The sequence below is a fragment of the Corvus hawaiiensis genome, chromosome 24 (assembly GCF_020740725.1).
Source record: "Corvus hawaiiensis isolate bCorHaw1 chromosome 24, bCorHaw1.pri.cur, whole genome shotgun sequence".
NCBI lineage: Eukaryota > Metazoa > Chordata > Aves > Passeriformes > Corvidae > Corvus > Corvus hawaiiensis.
In genome coordinates this window covers 8,880,127-8,895,379 of record NC_063236.1, presented here as the reverse complement: position 1 = coordinate 8,895,379, position 15,253 = coordinate 8,880,127, and the positions used below count along the sequence as shown (strand labels likewise).

Genomic DNA, 15,253 nt, shown 5'->3' with positions numbered 1-15,253 from the left:
CTCACGGCCACGGGCTGGGTCCGCGGAGCCGTGGGACACACGTGGGCACACACGGGGGGGGACACGGGACGGTCCCACGGGACACGGGATGATCCCACAGGACACGGGAGGCACGGATCCCAAAGCACATCCCACCCATGGGAACGATCCCAGGGCTGCCCCCACCCTCCCCGGGGGAATTGGAGGGGGGGTTCAGTGGCTCTGTGCTGGCACAGGGAGGATGACAAAGAGCACGAGCCACCCAAACCAGGCTCTGGGGGGCCGGTTAGAGGGTGACAAAGAGCAGCAGCCCCGGGCAGGTGCCACCCATGGGTGCCACTGCAGGGTCTGGGGGTCAGGATTAGCGGGGAGGATGGGGTAGAATTTTTGGGTGGAGGCCACACGGGACAGCAGGGAACTGTCACCAGTCCCCGAGCAGCCTGGGGACAGCGGCTGTGGGGTGGCACGAAGAGCTCTCCCCCATCCCCGGCAGGATCCTGAGCCCGGATTGGGACGGAGGCGGAGGCGGCAGCCCCGGGTGAGTCAGGGCACCCAGGGGACACCGGTGACTCAGCGGAGCCACCGCCCCGCTCTGCTCTGGGCGAGGGCCAAGGAGGTGCTGGGGGTCACCTCACGCCACCCCAAAGCCACTTTGGGAGCAGTCCCGAGGGGTTTTGGGTCCGCTGGCACCTCCTGGGGCAGAGCTGGTGCTGCCGGTCCCAGCGGACCCCAAACTGGTACTGGGGATCCCTCACTCGTGGCTGGGAGCCCCAACGGCCACCCAAGGCAGACTCTGGGGACCGTGGCCAGTGTTTGCCCACGAGAACAGTGCCAGGCTGGAGAGGGGACAGCCAGTGCCACATCACAGAGTGGCACCAAGGGTCAGGAGCCACCCGGATCCAGGTGGGACCAAACCACTCCAGGATGGATCCTACAGCAGGACACCCCGGGTGACACGCGGGAGGACGAGGCCCCGTGCCACCCCAGCGGGGTGATCAGCAGAGGCACAACGAGAACGGGGCCGGGGCAAACATCCGGGAGCAGGGACACAGAGCTGGCATGTGCACCCCCTCTCAGCGGGATCAGACCGAGGTGCCGCAGGCTGCCGTGGGATTTCGCTCTTCCCAAAAATCCCAGCTTGGAGGAAAGAACCTTTCTTTGCTCTCTGGGCTCAACGGGATGGGATTTGGGACAGGCAGCTCAGCTCCATGGGAGGGACGTGCCAGGGGCATGAGATCCCATTGGGATGGGGCTGAACCCTTCACCTCCCCTGAAAGAGCCTTTCGGGTTCTCCTCCCGCCTCTCCTCCCACCCCAAAGGAGCGTGGTCCCGCTTTGGCAGGCCCGAGCACATTGTTTTGTGACCTGGGCTTTGCATTTCCACTGGGATTTCCCCCCTTCTCTAACGACATCCCGATATTGTCTCTCCTTCCCGGTCCCACTCGCAGCTGGAAAGCTGCAAATCCCCACCTTGCAGCACTAAAAATATCCCACAGATTGTCCCAGGCCAGGCACAGCCACGTCCCCCATCCCACAGCCCCGGGAAAACCCTCGGAGCTGGAATCAAGGCGTCTCTGCCCCCTGCACCCCCTCAGTGCCAGGGATGGCTCCATCCCCCCAGTGCCGCCAGCCTCGCTGATAAGGGGACCCCAAAAGCCAGCCCAGCCCATGAGGGAGGAGGTGACATCCTGAGATCCTCCCAGAGGTGACCCCAGACATCCCTGCCACCACTCTGTGCTGCTCTTCCCAGGTTTTCCTTGGAGAATCCTCAAGTCAGGAGGGACCCGGGTCCATCTCCCCATCCCTGGGTGCACGCCCCACCCCCTTTGGGGACCTGCTGCCCTCATCCCTCGCCCACAGTACCACCAACAGCTGCAGGTGGCAACCCGGGCACGTCCCCAGCGCCCTCCAACCTTTACACCCTCCCTTCCCACCCCGTAGCTCCGTAAATGATTAAACAGGGAACAGCTGGAGCGGCAGCTGGGCCGTGGGGTGAGCCCTTCGCACCCCCCCTACAACCCCTGAGCTCCTCACTCCATCCCACACCCCACATCCCTCATCCCACATCCCTCATCCCACATCCCTCATCCCACATCCCACCTGCGCTCCAGCCTCCCAGGGATCTGGGTTACACCTCAGGGAGCCCCCTGGGAAGATGGGGAAGGCCCTGGGAAGGCTCCTCTCTTCCTTTTTCCTCCTTTTCCACCCTAAATGACCGTTTTATAATGCACAGGGAGCCACCTCCACGATGGACACGGGGCGTGATGGGACCAACCGAGCCCCGCCACTGGAGCCACCACCTTCGGGTGCCACCTTCACATGGCTCCATCTCAAAAGTGACAATCCCTGACCACAGGACAGCCACTGGAGCCACCACCTTCGGGTGCCACCTTCACATGGCTCCATCTCAAAAGTGACAATCCCTGACCACAGGACAGCCACTGGAACCACCACCTTTGGGTGCCACTTTCACATGGCTCCATCTCAAAAGTGACAATCCCTGACCACAGGACAGCCACTGGAACCACCACCTTCGGGTGCCACCTTCACATGGCTCCATCTCAAAAGTGACAATCCCTGACCACAGGACAGCCACTGGAACCACCACCTTTGGGTGCCACTTTCACATGGCTCCATCCCAAAAGTGACAATCCCTGACCACAGGATGGCCACTGGAACCACCACCTTTGGGTGCCACCTTCACATGGCTCCATCCCAAAAGTGACAATCCCCGACAACGGGTCGGCCACTGGAGCCACCACCCTCAGGCATCACCTTCACACGGCTCCATCCCAGAGGTGACAACCCCAGACCTCGGGAGCCACCACCCTTGGACATCACCTCCATGAGGCTCCATCCCGGAGGTGACAACCCCAGAGGTGACAACCCCAGACCGCGGCAGTGCCACTCACCTTCGACCGGTGACGTCTTCAACCTCTTGCAGACGTTCTGGACGCCGCCATAGGAGTCGTTGAGCCGGGCCACGGCCTCGGCGCTCCTCAGCTCCATGAAGTTCCTGAGCTCCACCATGGAGCACCCAAAGTCCCCCTCATGGTTGCCCTCGGCCACCGAGTTCCCGGGGTGGTGGTCGGCCACGTTGTTCGTCATCTTGTCACGGTGACGGTGCCACCGGCGCGGCGCTCCTGCGGCGGCCTCGCTTGCAGCTCCGGCGGCTCCGGCGCCTTGGGGTGGGGGATGCGGCCCCTTCCCTGGGGGCTTCCCGGCGGGAACGGGTGGCTCTATCCGAGCCCAAGTTGTCGGGATGAAGGTGTAAACAGGATGTGCATGTTACCGCGGAGGCGACCTTAGCAACGCCCGGCGTGCAGCTCCTGCAGCGGGAGGAGGAGGAGGAGGAGGAGGAGGAGGAGGTGGAGAAAGGCTCCCTGGATACCACAGCAACTGGAGCTGCGAAAACAACCATGGGAAACAAAAATATCGCCGTTAGGAAGGCTTGGGAACGAGGGAGGCGCCCCATGAGGTGGGAAAGGGGAGTGGTGCTAGCCCAAGAGGGGGATTTTTAGGGAGAACGTGGTGTCAGCGTGGTTTGGGCAAAAATCCTGGGTGAGAACTGGAGCTGGGAGTGTGGAGCAGCGAAAAGCGGCAGGGCCGGGGCCGGGCAGGAAAGGAGCCCAGGTGGTTCTTCACTTTGAGCCCAGACAAAACCCTCCCGTTGATTTTGGGTTAAAAATACCCCTCGGCAGTGGGAAACAGCTGCTTCCTGCCCTGGGCAGGGCGCCGGGGCTGGAGCATCACTCCCGGCGCTGCCGGCAGGTAGGGAACGATCCCAATATCCCGATATCCCCATATCCATGGGAAAGGGGCTGCAGCACCCAGCGGGCTCTACATCAGCCACAGGAACCACTGAAGAGAAGAGGCAAGTGGCAGAGAAGCCACCAAAACCTGGGAAAATCTCGGAAATCGAGGCTTTTCCGTTCCGAGGTGGCTCCTCGAGGGCAGCCAGTGGCTCTCAGCTGCGCATCTCAGCGTCCCACAGCGCTGCCACCCCCAGGTCCCAACCCCCCAGCGAGGACAGGAGAGCCCCAAAAATGCTTCAAGGGAGCCAGGCAGGGACCAGGAGCATCCCACAGCTCCCCCATTCCTCAGGGATTTGGGGGCTGGGATTCCCTGCTGGCATTCCAGGCGGGTTGTAAGGACAAATAGGGACATGGAGGGAACAGCACAGGCCAGAGGGAAAAAGGGCTTTTTGTCAGCCAGGGTTAGCTCTGTTCCCAAGCTCCAGGGAAGCTCCCGGCACTCCAGAGGCAAAAAGGCTGCGAGGGGAGGCTCTCACGGAGAGAAAATAAAATCTTTCCTAGGGCAAAATAAATAAAGAACAGAAAGGGGAACGGCCACTCCGGTGGCAGAGCGAGCTGGGAAGGGACAGGAACGACAGGAGGGAGGAGGGAGAATGCCCACTACTGATCCCAGGAGCTCACGGGGTACATCAGCCCTCAAAATTCCAACAGAAAGGCACCAAATCATCACAGAGCTGCCCCAAACCACCCCAATTCCAGCCCCAGCCACAGGGACTTTTCAATCTCTCAGGCAGCACAACCCCAAAAAACCAAACCCCTCCCTGCCTGGCCCTCGGGAGCAGCTCCTTATCCCGGCAGCAGCACCCCTGGGGCAGCTCCTGGCATTATCAGGACACCACAGGCACCAACAGAACCTCAGGGACAGCAGGGACGCTGTCAGAACGTCCCCAGCTCGGGAGGGACCTGTCCCCCAGCTGCAGGGATGGGCGGGGGGACAGGGAGAACGGGGACGGAGGACACAGGGATGTGGCACACAGAGATGGGGGAAATGGGGATGGGAGCACAGGGATGGGGACACCGCAGCTCCCGGGACACCCGAGCCCCATCCAGCAGGGATCACCAGTTCCTGCATCCCTGCCCATTCCCAGCCCCGTTATCCCACGGCTCCTGGTGGAGCTGAGCTCATCCATCCCTGCGAGGCACGCAGCTCCCGGCAGCGGGAAGCAGGAGGTGGCAGGCCCAATTAAGCAGGCTCCTGCTGATTAAGAGAAAAAGCGATAATTCCCCCACCCCACCACGCTCATTTCCTCCTCTTTCATAGCAACCGGCGCTGTCTGAGGAGAGCTCAGAGGTTAAGAGGGAGACAGTTAATTAACACTGGAACGGCCTAGCCCTTAATTACCCCTGATGGAGCTCAGGGGGCAGCGATCAGCTCCATCCCTGTGTCCCACCGCGGGATTCCAGCCTGGGACTCGCTCTGCCCTCGGGGGTAAAGGAGGGACCCGGCACCGGCACCATCCCTGTGTCCCACCGTGTGATCCTAACCTGCCACCGAGGTGTGGGACGGCTCCTGTCTGCTCTGAGCATCCTCCCCCAGCCCTTTTGGGATCACGGCCCCATTCCCGGCCCTTCCCGGCCCCATCCCACAAGCCCAGCACGGGCTCCGTGGCCAAACTGGGAAGGATCCACCCGGACCAGAGCCTCACTCTAAGGAGCTCCCAGTGACTCCAGCAGGTTCTGAATTCACTCCAGGAATTCATTCCCAGAGCCCTCAGACCCTGGAGAGGAACAAGTGCTCCCCTTAGGAAGAAAACATCCCAGGTGGGAGAGGAGTGGGAACCCGAGTTCCCCTGCGGCAGCAGCTGTGTCACCTCCCAAATGCCACCCCCGAGCTGGACAAGGAGTTTGGGATGAGGCCCCGGAGCCTCCCGGGGTGTGAGGGGAGGAAGGAGCAGCGCAGGCTCCAGGCAGGAGCAGCGGCTGGCGAGGAGCAGCGGAGCCGCCTCGGTGCTGCAGCCGAACCTGCCCGGAATAATAAACGGCTGCACGGCACCTCCGTCCTGCCAGGGACAGTGCCCACGGCCAGGCCACCACCTGAGGGTCCTCTGTCCTGCCAGGGACAGTGCCCACGGCCAGGCCACCACCTGAGTGTCCTCTGTCCTGCCAGGGACAGTGCCCACGGCCAGGCCACCACCTGAGGGTCCTCTGTCCTGCCAGGGACAGTGCCCACGGCCAGGCCACCACCTGAGGGTCCTCTGTCCTGCCAGGGACAGTGCCCACGGCCAGGCCACCACCCGGCACCTCTGTCCTGCCAGGGACAGTGCCCACGGCCAGGCCACCACCTGAGCGTCCTCTGTCCTGCCAGGGACAGTGCCCACGGCCAGGCCACCACCTGAGCGTCCTCTGTCCTGCCAGGGACAGTGCCCACGGCCAGGCCACCACCTGAGCGTCCTCTGTCCTGCCAGGGACAGTGCCCACGGCCAGGCCACCACCTGAGTGTCCTCTGTCCTGCCAGGGACAGTGCCCACGGCCAGGCCACCACCCGGCACCTCTGTCCTGCCAGGGACAGTGCCCACGGCCAGGCCACCACCTGAATGTCCTCTGTCCTGCCAGGGACAGTGCCCACGGCCAGGCCACCACCTGAGTGTCCTCTGTCCTGCCAGGGACAGTGCCCACGGCCAGGCCACCACCTGAGGGTCCTCTGTCCTGCCAGGGACAGTGCCCACGGCCAGGCCACCACCTGAGGGTCCTCTGTCCTGGCAGGGACAGTGCCCACAGCCAGGCCACCACCTGAGGGTCCTCTGTCCTGCCAGGGACAGTGCCCACGGCCAGGCCACCACCTGAGGGTCCTCTGTCCTGGCAGGGACAGTGCCCACAGCCAGGCCACCACCTGAGCGTGCTCCGTGCCCACCCCAGCCCCAGGCACGAGGAAAGGACCTGCTGGATTTAACCTCGGGGACAGGAACGCGCTCAAAAAGCGACGAGGAGAAAACAATCAGCTGGAGATGCCACAAGTGGCCCCTTCAGCCACGCCACAGGTGGCCCTGCTGCCATGCTGGTGGCACCACAGATGGCACCCGGAGCCTGGCAGCAGCCGTGGCTGAGTCCCTGGGCAAGGACAAAGATCGTCCTGGCTCAGGACATCGGATCAGATCCTGACAGACAGACAGGAGCACTGCTCCGTCCTCCCACGGATGATCAGAGATGGAGCAATCCCTGCCCAAGCTCGGGGATGAAATCCTGAAATCCCTGTTTCCCACTGATCCATGAAGGAGGCTGAAATCCATGCTCCTCCAGCTGGGATATCTCCCACCAGCCAGCGCAGACAGCACCGTGCCGAGAAAAAGCATCACCAGCCACCACATTCCCTGCCCAGGGCCACAAATCCCAGCTTGGATCAGGTTGGATCGAGGTGGAATCGCCTCTCCCAAGCCCTTGGATCCCAGCCCCACACGCTGCCCCCCTCAGCAGCGCCCAGCGGGGTCCATCTCCTCTCCCACCTTGGGAATGGGGTGTTGGGAACGCTGGGCTGCTGGAGGTTGCCATGGCAAACTCAATGTAAAGCTCTCAGGATTGCTGTTTACGTTGCCAAGTGGGGAGGGAGGGGAAAAAAAAAAAACAACAATTAAAAAAAAAAATAAAATTCAAACCAACTCCCTCAAAATTACCCTTCCCCGGCTCGGGTTTGAGGTTTTTCTCGTTGGGAATCCGAAGCTGAGTCTGCAGTGGGATGAGGGAGGCTGCAGGGACAGATCTCCAGACGGACACACGGACTCCAAGAGCCAAAGTAGCCAATTAAAGCAGGAAAAACGGGCCTGGGGCACCTTTCCCTGCCCTGCCGGCTGGGAATCGTCCCTGGAGAGGCCGCAGCGCTCTCCCTGCCCACCCCACGGACCCCGCCGGGCTGCTGGGAGCCTGCACCCACGTGCGAGCAGTGCCGGGAGGGGAGAGGGAGAGGAAAATCCTCTGGAATGGCTGAATCTAGGGAGAAAATCACCGGGAGAGCCACATCGGGTGCTGCCGCCAGCGGGGGAGGGGCTCGGGGAGGGGACCAGACCCCCTTGGAACCCCTCGGAGAGGGAGGAGACACCTTCCCAGTGGGGAATGTGGGACCAGGGGGGCTGCTGTGCTGGGAGGTGGGCACAACTCTGGTGCCCCATTCCAACAGGTGACAGCCTTGGGGACAGGCAGGGCACGGAGAGCCACGGGGGAGGGGGCACAGGGAGGGCAGCGACCCCCACGCCGGCCCCAGCGGGTCCGAGCCGGGTCCGTGCCCCACGCCAGACACGGACACCCGGCCACGTGGAGCACGCGGCGCCCGGCCCGCGCTGACAGCGGCTCTTGGGGGATTTTATGGGGCTTTTATAGGGGATTTTATGGGGTCCCCAACCCCCCCCCCCCCAACCCCGCACCGCGGGCAGCGGGGCGGCCCCAGCACCCCGAGGCCCGGCCGGGGGCCCCTCCCCTGCACACTCACCAAATCGCAATGTGCAGATGGCTCCCGCTCCCGCTCCTGCCTGTTCCCAGCAACACCCCTGGCAGGGGAAGCCTTCCCTGCTTAACCCCTCCGGCGCCGGGCGCCCCGCGAGGCCACCCGCAGGCGACACGGCGGGGGTGTCACCTCCTGCGGCGGCCAGGAGACAAGGCAGTGGCTCAGGGTGACAAACCTCATGCTCGGGGCTGGCTCTGAGGGTCAGGGGACATCCCGGCGAGGGTTGTCACCCTGGGGATGAAGAGCTTCTCCCGCGGCAGCCACCAAGGGAGGAGGGGCAGGGTGGCGGAGGTGGGAAGGGCAGCGAAGGTCACGGTGCCAGAGCCTCCATCCCGCGGTGCCACGGAGAGGCAGAGGGGACAAGGCGAGGCTGCGACAGCCCGGACAGAGCCCTCCGGCCACTCACGGACCCTGCGCCAGCATCCGTCCAGCTCAGCAGGATCTGTCCCCTTCACCCCCGGTCACGCTGGCGTCCCCTCGCCCCGCTCCTTGCCCCGGGTGGCGAAAGCAGAAGCGGTGGCCGCCCGGGGCTCCCGGGGACAGGCACCTGTGGCACCCGCGGCACTCCGGGTGCCTCCTCCCACCGCAGCATCCGCTTCCTCCGGCGAGCGCGCCAGGGGAGGGGACAGCGACATTTCCCTGCCCGGAGGGGCTCCCCCCGCACCCGGCAGCGCCGAACGGCCCCGGTGCCACCCCCGCCACACCTGGGGACACTCCAGAGCCAAACCCCGGCACGGGGGGGGGACCCCAGTGACGGCCAGACCCCCTCGTTCCCTCGCGGTGCAGAGGGGGAAGGAGCTCCCAGCCTGAATCCTGTACGAGTCGGGGGAATAAACGCGTCCCCCCCGCGGGCATCGCAGCTGGAAAAGGATCGGGAAAACGCCCAGGAAGCGCTGAGGCCTCGCGGAGCGCGGCAGCAGCAGCGCTGTGCCAGGGAAACCGAGTCACTGACCGAGTCACCAGCCGAGTGACAAAGCCAGTGACAAAGCCAGTGACAAACCAGTCACGGAGCAGGGGCTGAGCCCAGGGCGCGGGGCCGGTGCTGCGGCCCAGGAATGGCACCTCCAGCGGGAATTCGCTGTTGGGATCGGGATCAGGCGCTCGGGGCTGCTCCTCGCCAGCCCCCGCAGCAGCACCGCGGGCACGGCAGGGCAGGGCAGGGCAGGGCAGGGAGGGCAGGGCAGGGCAGGTTCCCCTCGTCCCGCAGCCCCGCGGGTCCCGGCGAGTGACAATTCCCAACTCCCACGAGTGACAATTCCCAACTCCCACGCGGGGCCGGCTCTTCCGCACCTCCCCGTCCGCACCGCGGGGCTGGGGACGAGTGAGGGGACACGCCACGAGCCACCGCATCCCCAGGCTCAGCGTGCCACCCGCTGTCACCAGGGAGCCGCTGGTGTCACCAGCACCCCGCTCCTGGCGGCGCAGGAATCGCGGCGGTGCCCACGGGTGGCACAGTCCCATAGTATTCGCTCCCACGCGGCCGTGCCAGGCGCACAATTCCCGGTGCCAGCCACGTGCAGGCCACAAGGCTGGGGGCCTGTCCCCAAACCGGCTGTCACCCCCTTGGCCGCGGACCCTCGTCCCCACGCAGGTGACACCACGGGTGGGGAAGCCACCAGAGCATTGTCCCACCCCTGGCTGTGTCACACCATCCTCCTCCTCCTCCTCTCCTTCCTCCTGCCAGGCTGTGGGAAGGAGAGGAGCGATGGCAGCAGGGCCAAGGTCACGGGGAAGGCACAAGGAAAAAGCAGGAAGAGGTGACATTCCCCCCAAATGCCACCGGCCACTCCGCGGGGCACTCACGCGGCCACCACCACCCCGCTCATTCCAGCTGCCCTGGCTCCCATTTTGCTCCTGTTTTGCCTCCTGCTAATTGACGTTGGAAAGCTGCTGGGTTTTGGCGTGCCCAAGGCAGCAATTAACTCCTGCGAAGGGCAGGGAAGAGGCTGGAGGCGGAATGCCGGGCACGGCCTTCGCGTGGATGCGGCGCTCCAGGACGCGGCTCCCCAAATCCTGCAGTCCTGAGCCCCAAAATCTGCATCCCTGAGCCCCTAAACCCACAGCCCCGAGCCTGCTGCCACCAGGGGCTGTGCCAGCCCCAGCTCCTGCTGCCCAGGCCTCCAAAAGTGTCGCATCCACGTGCCAAAGCCACCGGCGCAGCTGCCGGAGCCGCGGTGCCGGGGGCTCAGGAATCTGCCCTCGCCCCCGGCTGGGGCTTCCCCGCGCCTCAGGGTGCAGCGGCCCAGGAATTTCGGGGGGGTGGAAGCAAAGGAAAAGCAGGGAGCTCCAGGCGAGCTGTCAGGGGGAATGTTTCCATCTAAGGCCTTGGTATTTCTCTGGCGGCGCCTGCACTAAATCAGCGCAGCTCCTCTCATTATTCTTTTGTGCTTTACGAGGTAGCACGGCCGGTGCAGGAATGCAGGAGGACAGGGAGCAATCCCAGTCTCTCCTGCAGCACCAAACACCTGCAGGCCTCACCCTCTGCAGGGGCACAGCATCCCCCGGGCATCCCCTCTGTCCCCTCCACCAGGTACCTGTCCCTGCTGAGGTGACACGTGGCCGAGCCTTGGTGCTGCCAGGCTGGCATGGTTGTCCTGGATCCCGGCACGAGGCTTTGTTCACTCCTTCTCCATCCCATTCAGAAGCAGGAAATGGGTTCTTCCCAGCCTGGCAGCACCAGGAACCCACCAAACCCAAATCTGAGTGATTTGGCACCAGCTGGCACACAGTGGGTGACCCTTTACTCCTCTCTTCCCTTTCCTCTGGTTAAATCTGCTCCAGGGAGGTGTCCAGGGCAGCAGCTCCCACCCCGCTGCCCCCACGACCTCTTCTCCCACCTCCAGACCCATCCTGGGCTTGGCTTAGTGCTGATTTACAGCCACGGGCGACTCCAAAGCAGAGCTCTGGGATTTGGGCAGCTTGGAACTGCAGAGCGGGACTGGAGGATAAAAACAGGGCAGCAAAGCAGCCCCTGGGGCTGATCCGGCAGCACCACCAGGATGGACATGGAGCTGTGGCCACATCCCAGCCCTGTCCGAGCAACCTGGATCCTCCCAGCTCCCAGCACACCTGGACAGGAGGGAGGTGACACCAGGAATCCCGGCAGGACGGGCAGCTGGGGGTCCCATTCCCAGGGAGATGCTGCATCCCCCAGCTCTTGGATGCGCTGCCAGGAGGCCCCTGAGGAGCAGGAGAGCCCGGAGCACGGCTGGGAGCAGTGTCCGTGCTGGCCAGGCCGGAGGAGAGGCCACGGGGCCGGGATCCAAGCCCAGGATGGTGCCAAGGGCAGGATGGGAAGAGCCCGGAGCTCTGCCGGGAGGGACGGGCGCTCTCTGCCCCACAGAGCCCCGGAGCTGTTCCCGGGCACGGCCAGCAGGATCCGCTGGGATTTTGGCCGGAGCTCGGGCAGAGCCTGGCCCAGCCCTTGCTGCCAGCCCAGGGCAGGGATGCTCCGGCCATTCCCAGCTCTCCCGTGGGATGGGGCAGCTCAGGAGCAGCGGGATGAGCACAGCTCATCTGAGCTCGGCCCCATCCCTCTCCCACCCCACCAATCCCCACTCCCGCTTTCCCGCATCCCGTTCAGAAAGCGCAGGAATTTTAAGCTGGGCTTAAATAAAGTCAAACCCAGCGGGCCAGGCCCAGCGCAGAGCAGAGGGGAGTCTGAGAGGCAAAACAACGCCCTGGGGGACGGGAGAGCCACCAGGCAGGACACGCGGACACGGGCACGGTATTTTTAGCAGGATTACACAGGGACAGGGGATTCCTACCCCAAAGATCCCTGGGGGCTGAAAATAGGTCCCGTCACTTCCTCCAGCAGCAGCCAGGAGAAGCATCGGCTGCTTGGGGAAGGCAGGAGGAGAAGAGGGGCAGCCCATGGGTTTCGGGGTGCCCGGGACACCCCGGGACAGCGGGGAGCACCTGGCGGCTCACCTTGTCACCGGAGCGCCGCCGGGAGCCGCTTCCTCTTCCCTATTCCGTGAAGAATCCCGTGGAATCCCTCCCCAAAAATCCCCCTCTGGATCACAGCGGGGGGAGGGGAAACTGAGGCAGGAGAGGCGGAGCCGGTTGGAGAGCACAGGGAAATTGGGAGAGCGGGGGATCCCCCGAAGCTGGGATGCGCTGTGGGGGAATCCCAGCAATTCCAGAGCGGGAAGGGCGATCCGGCAGCCAGATGCCGAGGGTGGCAGCAGCCCTGGGGACACGGGGAAGGGCCGGGGACAGCGATGCCCCTCCTGCCACCGCCACCACGTGAGCCGGGGAGGGGGACGGGATGGGTGTCCCTGCTCCGAGATCGCCTCCGCTCCGAGAATTCCCGCTCTGGATCACATCCCTGACGGGCACCGGGTAACTCCAGCCATGCCAGCTAGCTCGGATCCCTCTCGGCTGCAAATCCATCTTTTCCCATCCAAAAAGCACGAGCCGAGCGGGGGATTTTTCCAAACTACAGCGGCGAGGCGGCACCAAGGGATGGGGCGGGGTGGGGAGGGTTAGGAGAAGAAAAAAATCAAATACAATTTCAAAAAAAAAAAAAAGGCTGCGAGCCCCTTTCGCTGCTGCAAAGGGTTAAAAAATAAAGTCGGGAAAAGCGATAGGAAAAACACACGCGGCTCTCAGGGAAGAGCGCGCCGGCTGCTCCCGTTTCCCTTCCCAACATGCCCCGCTCCTGGGAAAGTGTGGGCTGTTTTCCATATATAACTGCGAACTGTTCCATGCAGTAAGGAGTCTAATTAAAGGGAGCCAGGCGAGGAGGGAGAGTGCAGCGAAAGGCGATTTTTATCCCAGAGGTGGAGGGGGGGAAAAAAAAAACAAACCAACAACCAAACCCATCCCCAAATCCAGACCCTCGCCGAGAAAAACACGGGAAAAAAGCAGCAACAACAACAAAAAAAAAACGACAAAACAAATGAACAAACAAACAAAAAAAAAGCCCCGTGGTGGTAGCGTGGAGATCCCCCCCCTCCAAAAAAAAAAAAAAAAAAATCCAGGCGGGAGAGGCAAATGGGAGCGTGGAAAATATGGAAAATAAATAGGAGGGAAGAGCCAGATGGGCCAGGAGAGCACGGGGAGGGATAAAGCGGGATGAGGTGGGAGAGGGCACATTCACCCCCCCCCCCCCGGGAGCCTCCCAGGGCCCTCCTCCCCTGTCCCCACCCCCCTCCCCGAGGCGGGAGAGGCGAGGATTTCAGTAAACAGCAGGAATCGGCTTGGAAAAGAAACACGAAAGCAAATCTGAGAGCGGGGCTGGGGGGTGGGAAACGCCAGGAAGGCACGGCGAGGGATGCCAGGGTGGGTGGGAGAGGCTGGAAGGGAAGGGGCACCATCCTGGGCACCCATCCCGAGCACCCACCCACGCAGGGGTGACCCACAGGGTCTCACCCCACACTGGCAGCCCGGCCCTGCCTCTCCCAGCTGAATCCCACCGGTGTTTTGGGGAAACTCTCTCTTCCCGCGTCCAGGGGGATGGAAAAAACCCTTGGAAAAACCCTGGATTGTGCTTTTCAGAGGCGCTTTGTTCGAGCTGGGCTTCCCACCAGCGCCAGGCACTGCCGTAATCCAGAGCGGGCACCACACTCCCGGTTACCGGGGCCTGTCCCGGGGCTCAGGGCAATTAAAAACCGTTAGTGTGCTTTAATTAAGTGCTGATTAATATTGAAAAGTCGCCGAGTTGGGGACAGGCACCACCACCATCCTCATCCTCATCCTCATCACGGGCATTGCTCCCAACTGCATGGGGCGATTTTGCTCCATAAAACTGGGCTTTGTCCTGCTGCCACAGCGCAGTCACCCCCATCTGGAACCACAGAGCGTTGGGCTGTCATTCCCAGCCCTGTCAGTCATTCCCGGCCCTGTCAGTCATTCCCGGCCCTGTCAGTCATTCCCAGCCCTGTCAATCATTCCTGGCCCTGTCAGTCATTCCCGGCCCCACCACCACACCTCTGCCCCACAGCCCGGGGCTCCTGGCACAGTCCTGACCTGCCATCCTGTTTGTGCCCCGTCCAACCCCACACGTTCCCTCCTCCCAAGGCCCCAGAGCCTCCCAGCTGCACCAGTAACCCTGGCAAACTGGGATATCCCTTCCCTCCAGTGCCAGCACACCTCCCACATTTCTGCAAGGAGGGATGGGGCCTTCCAGCCCCGAGCCAGGCTTTGCCAGAGCCCTTTGTGCCATAAATGCCAGCTCGGGGTGCTCCAGGTCATCCCCCATCCCTAAAAAACAAAAAAAACCCACCTACAATGACACCGAGATGGAACCCCAGAATGTTCGGGATGGAAGAGACCCTAAAGCTCATCCCATTCCATGGGAAGGGACACTTTCCCCTATCCCAGGGCGCTCCAAGCCCCGTCCACCCTGGCCTTGGATGCCAAGCTCAGGTTGAGTTCCAGAGCCAGGAGGTGACACAGCGGGGACAAGGACACGGCGCTGCCGGGGGGGGCTCACCCCGCAAGCAACACCCCCCAAAAACCCCGCAGCCTCTGCCCAGCCTCCAAAGGAGAGGGACAAAGCAGCCCTGGGGTCACCCGAGGTGACAGCAGCCACCGGCCACTGTGTCCTGGCCGGAGCCGGAGCCGTGGGAGCTCTGGCACGGCCCTGCCCTGCCGGCACGGACCCAGGTGGGTCTCTAAGCACCAGCGCTAATCCCGGGATAATTGCGGCTTTAGCAGCGATAGGGCCCAGATTACCGGGAAAATCCGGGTGTTAGGGGCGCTGTGCTGGCAGGGAGCGGCGCCAGAGGCCGACGGAGAGAGGGATCTGCGGGAATACAGCACGGGATCCATGGGAATGCAGTGTGGGATCTGTGGGAATGCAGGGAGGGATCTGTGGGAATACAGCACGGGATCCATGGGAATGCAGTGTGGGATCTATGGGAATGCAGGGAGGGATCCCAGGAACACAGTGAGGGATCTGCGGGAATACAGCATGGGATCCATGGGAATACAGTGTGGGATCCCAGAAATACAGTCCGGGACCTGCGGGAATGCAGCGAGGGATCTGTGGGAATACAGCACGGGATCCACGGGAATACAGT

The 15,253-nt window shown here is 63.3% G+C and overlaps 1 protein-coding gene across 6 annotated transcripts in view; it reads right to left on the bottom strand.

Moving 5' to 3' along the window:
• ATP2B4 (ATPase plasma membrane Ca2+ transporting 4) overlaps positions 1-15,253 on the bottom strand; it is a 58,629-nt gene that overhangs the window by 34,290 nt on the left and 9,086 nt on the right. For 4 of the 6 annotated variants that reach the window (XM_048327710.1, XM_048327705.1, XM_048327709.1 and 1 more), the window contains exon 2: positions 2,891-3,383. In XM_048327710.1, the coding sequence (XP_048183667.1) occupies positions 2,891-3,086 (196 nt within the window). In that variant the 5' untranslated portion in view covers positions 3,087-3,383. Of the gene's footprint in view, positions 1-2,890; positions 3,384-8,210; positions 8,231-8,400; positions 8,615-15,253 lie in introns of those variants that run through there. The other 2 variants (XM_048327707.1, XM_048327708.1) reach the window with 2 other exon arrangements.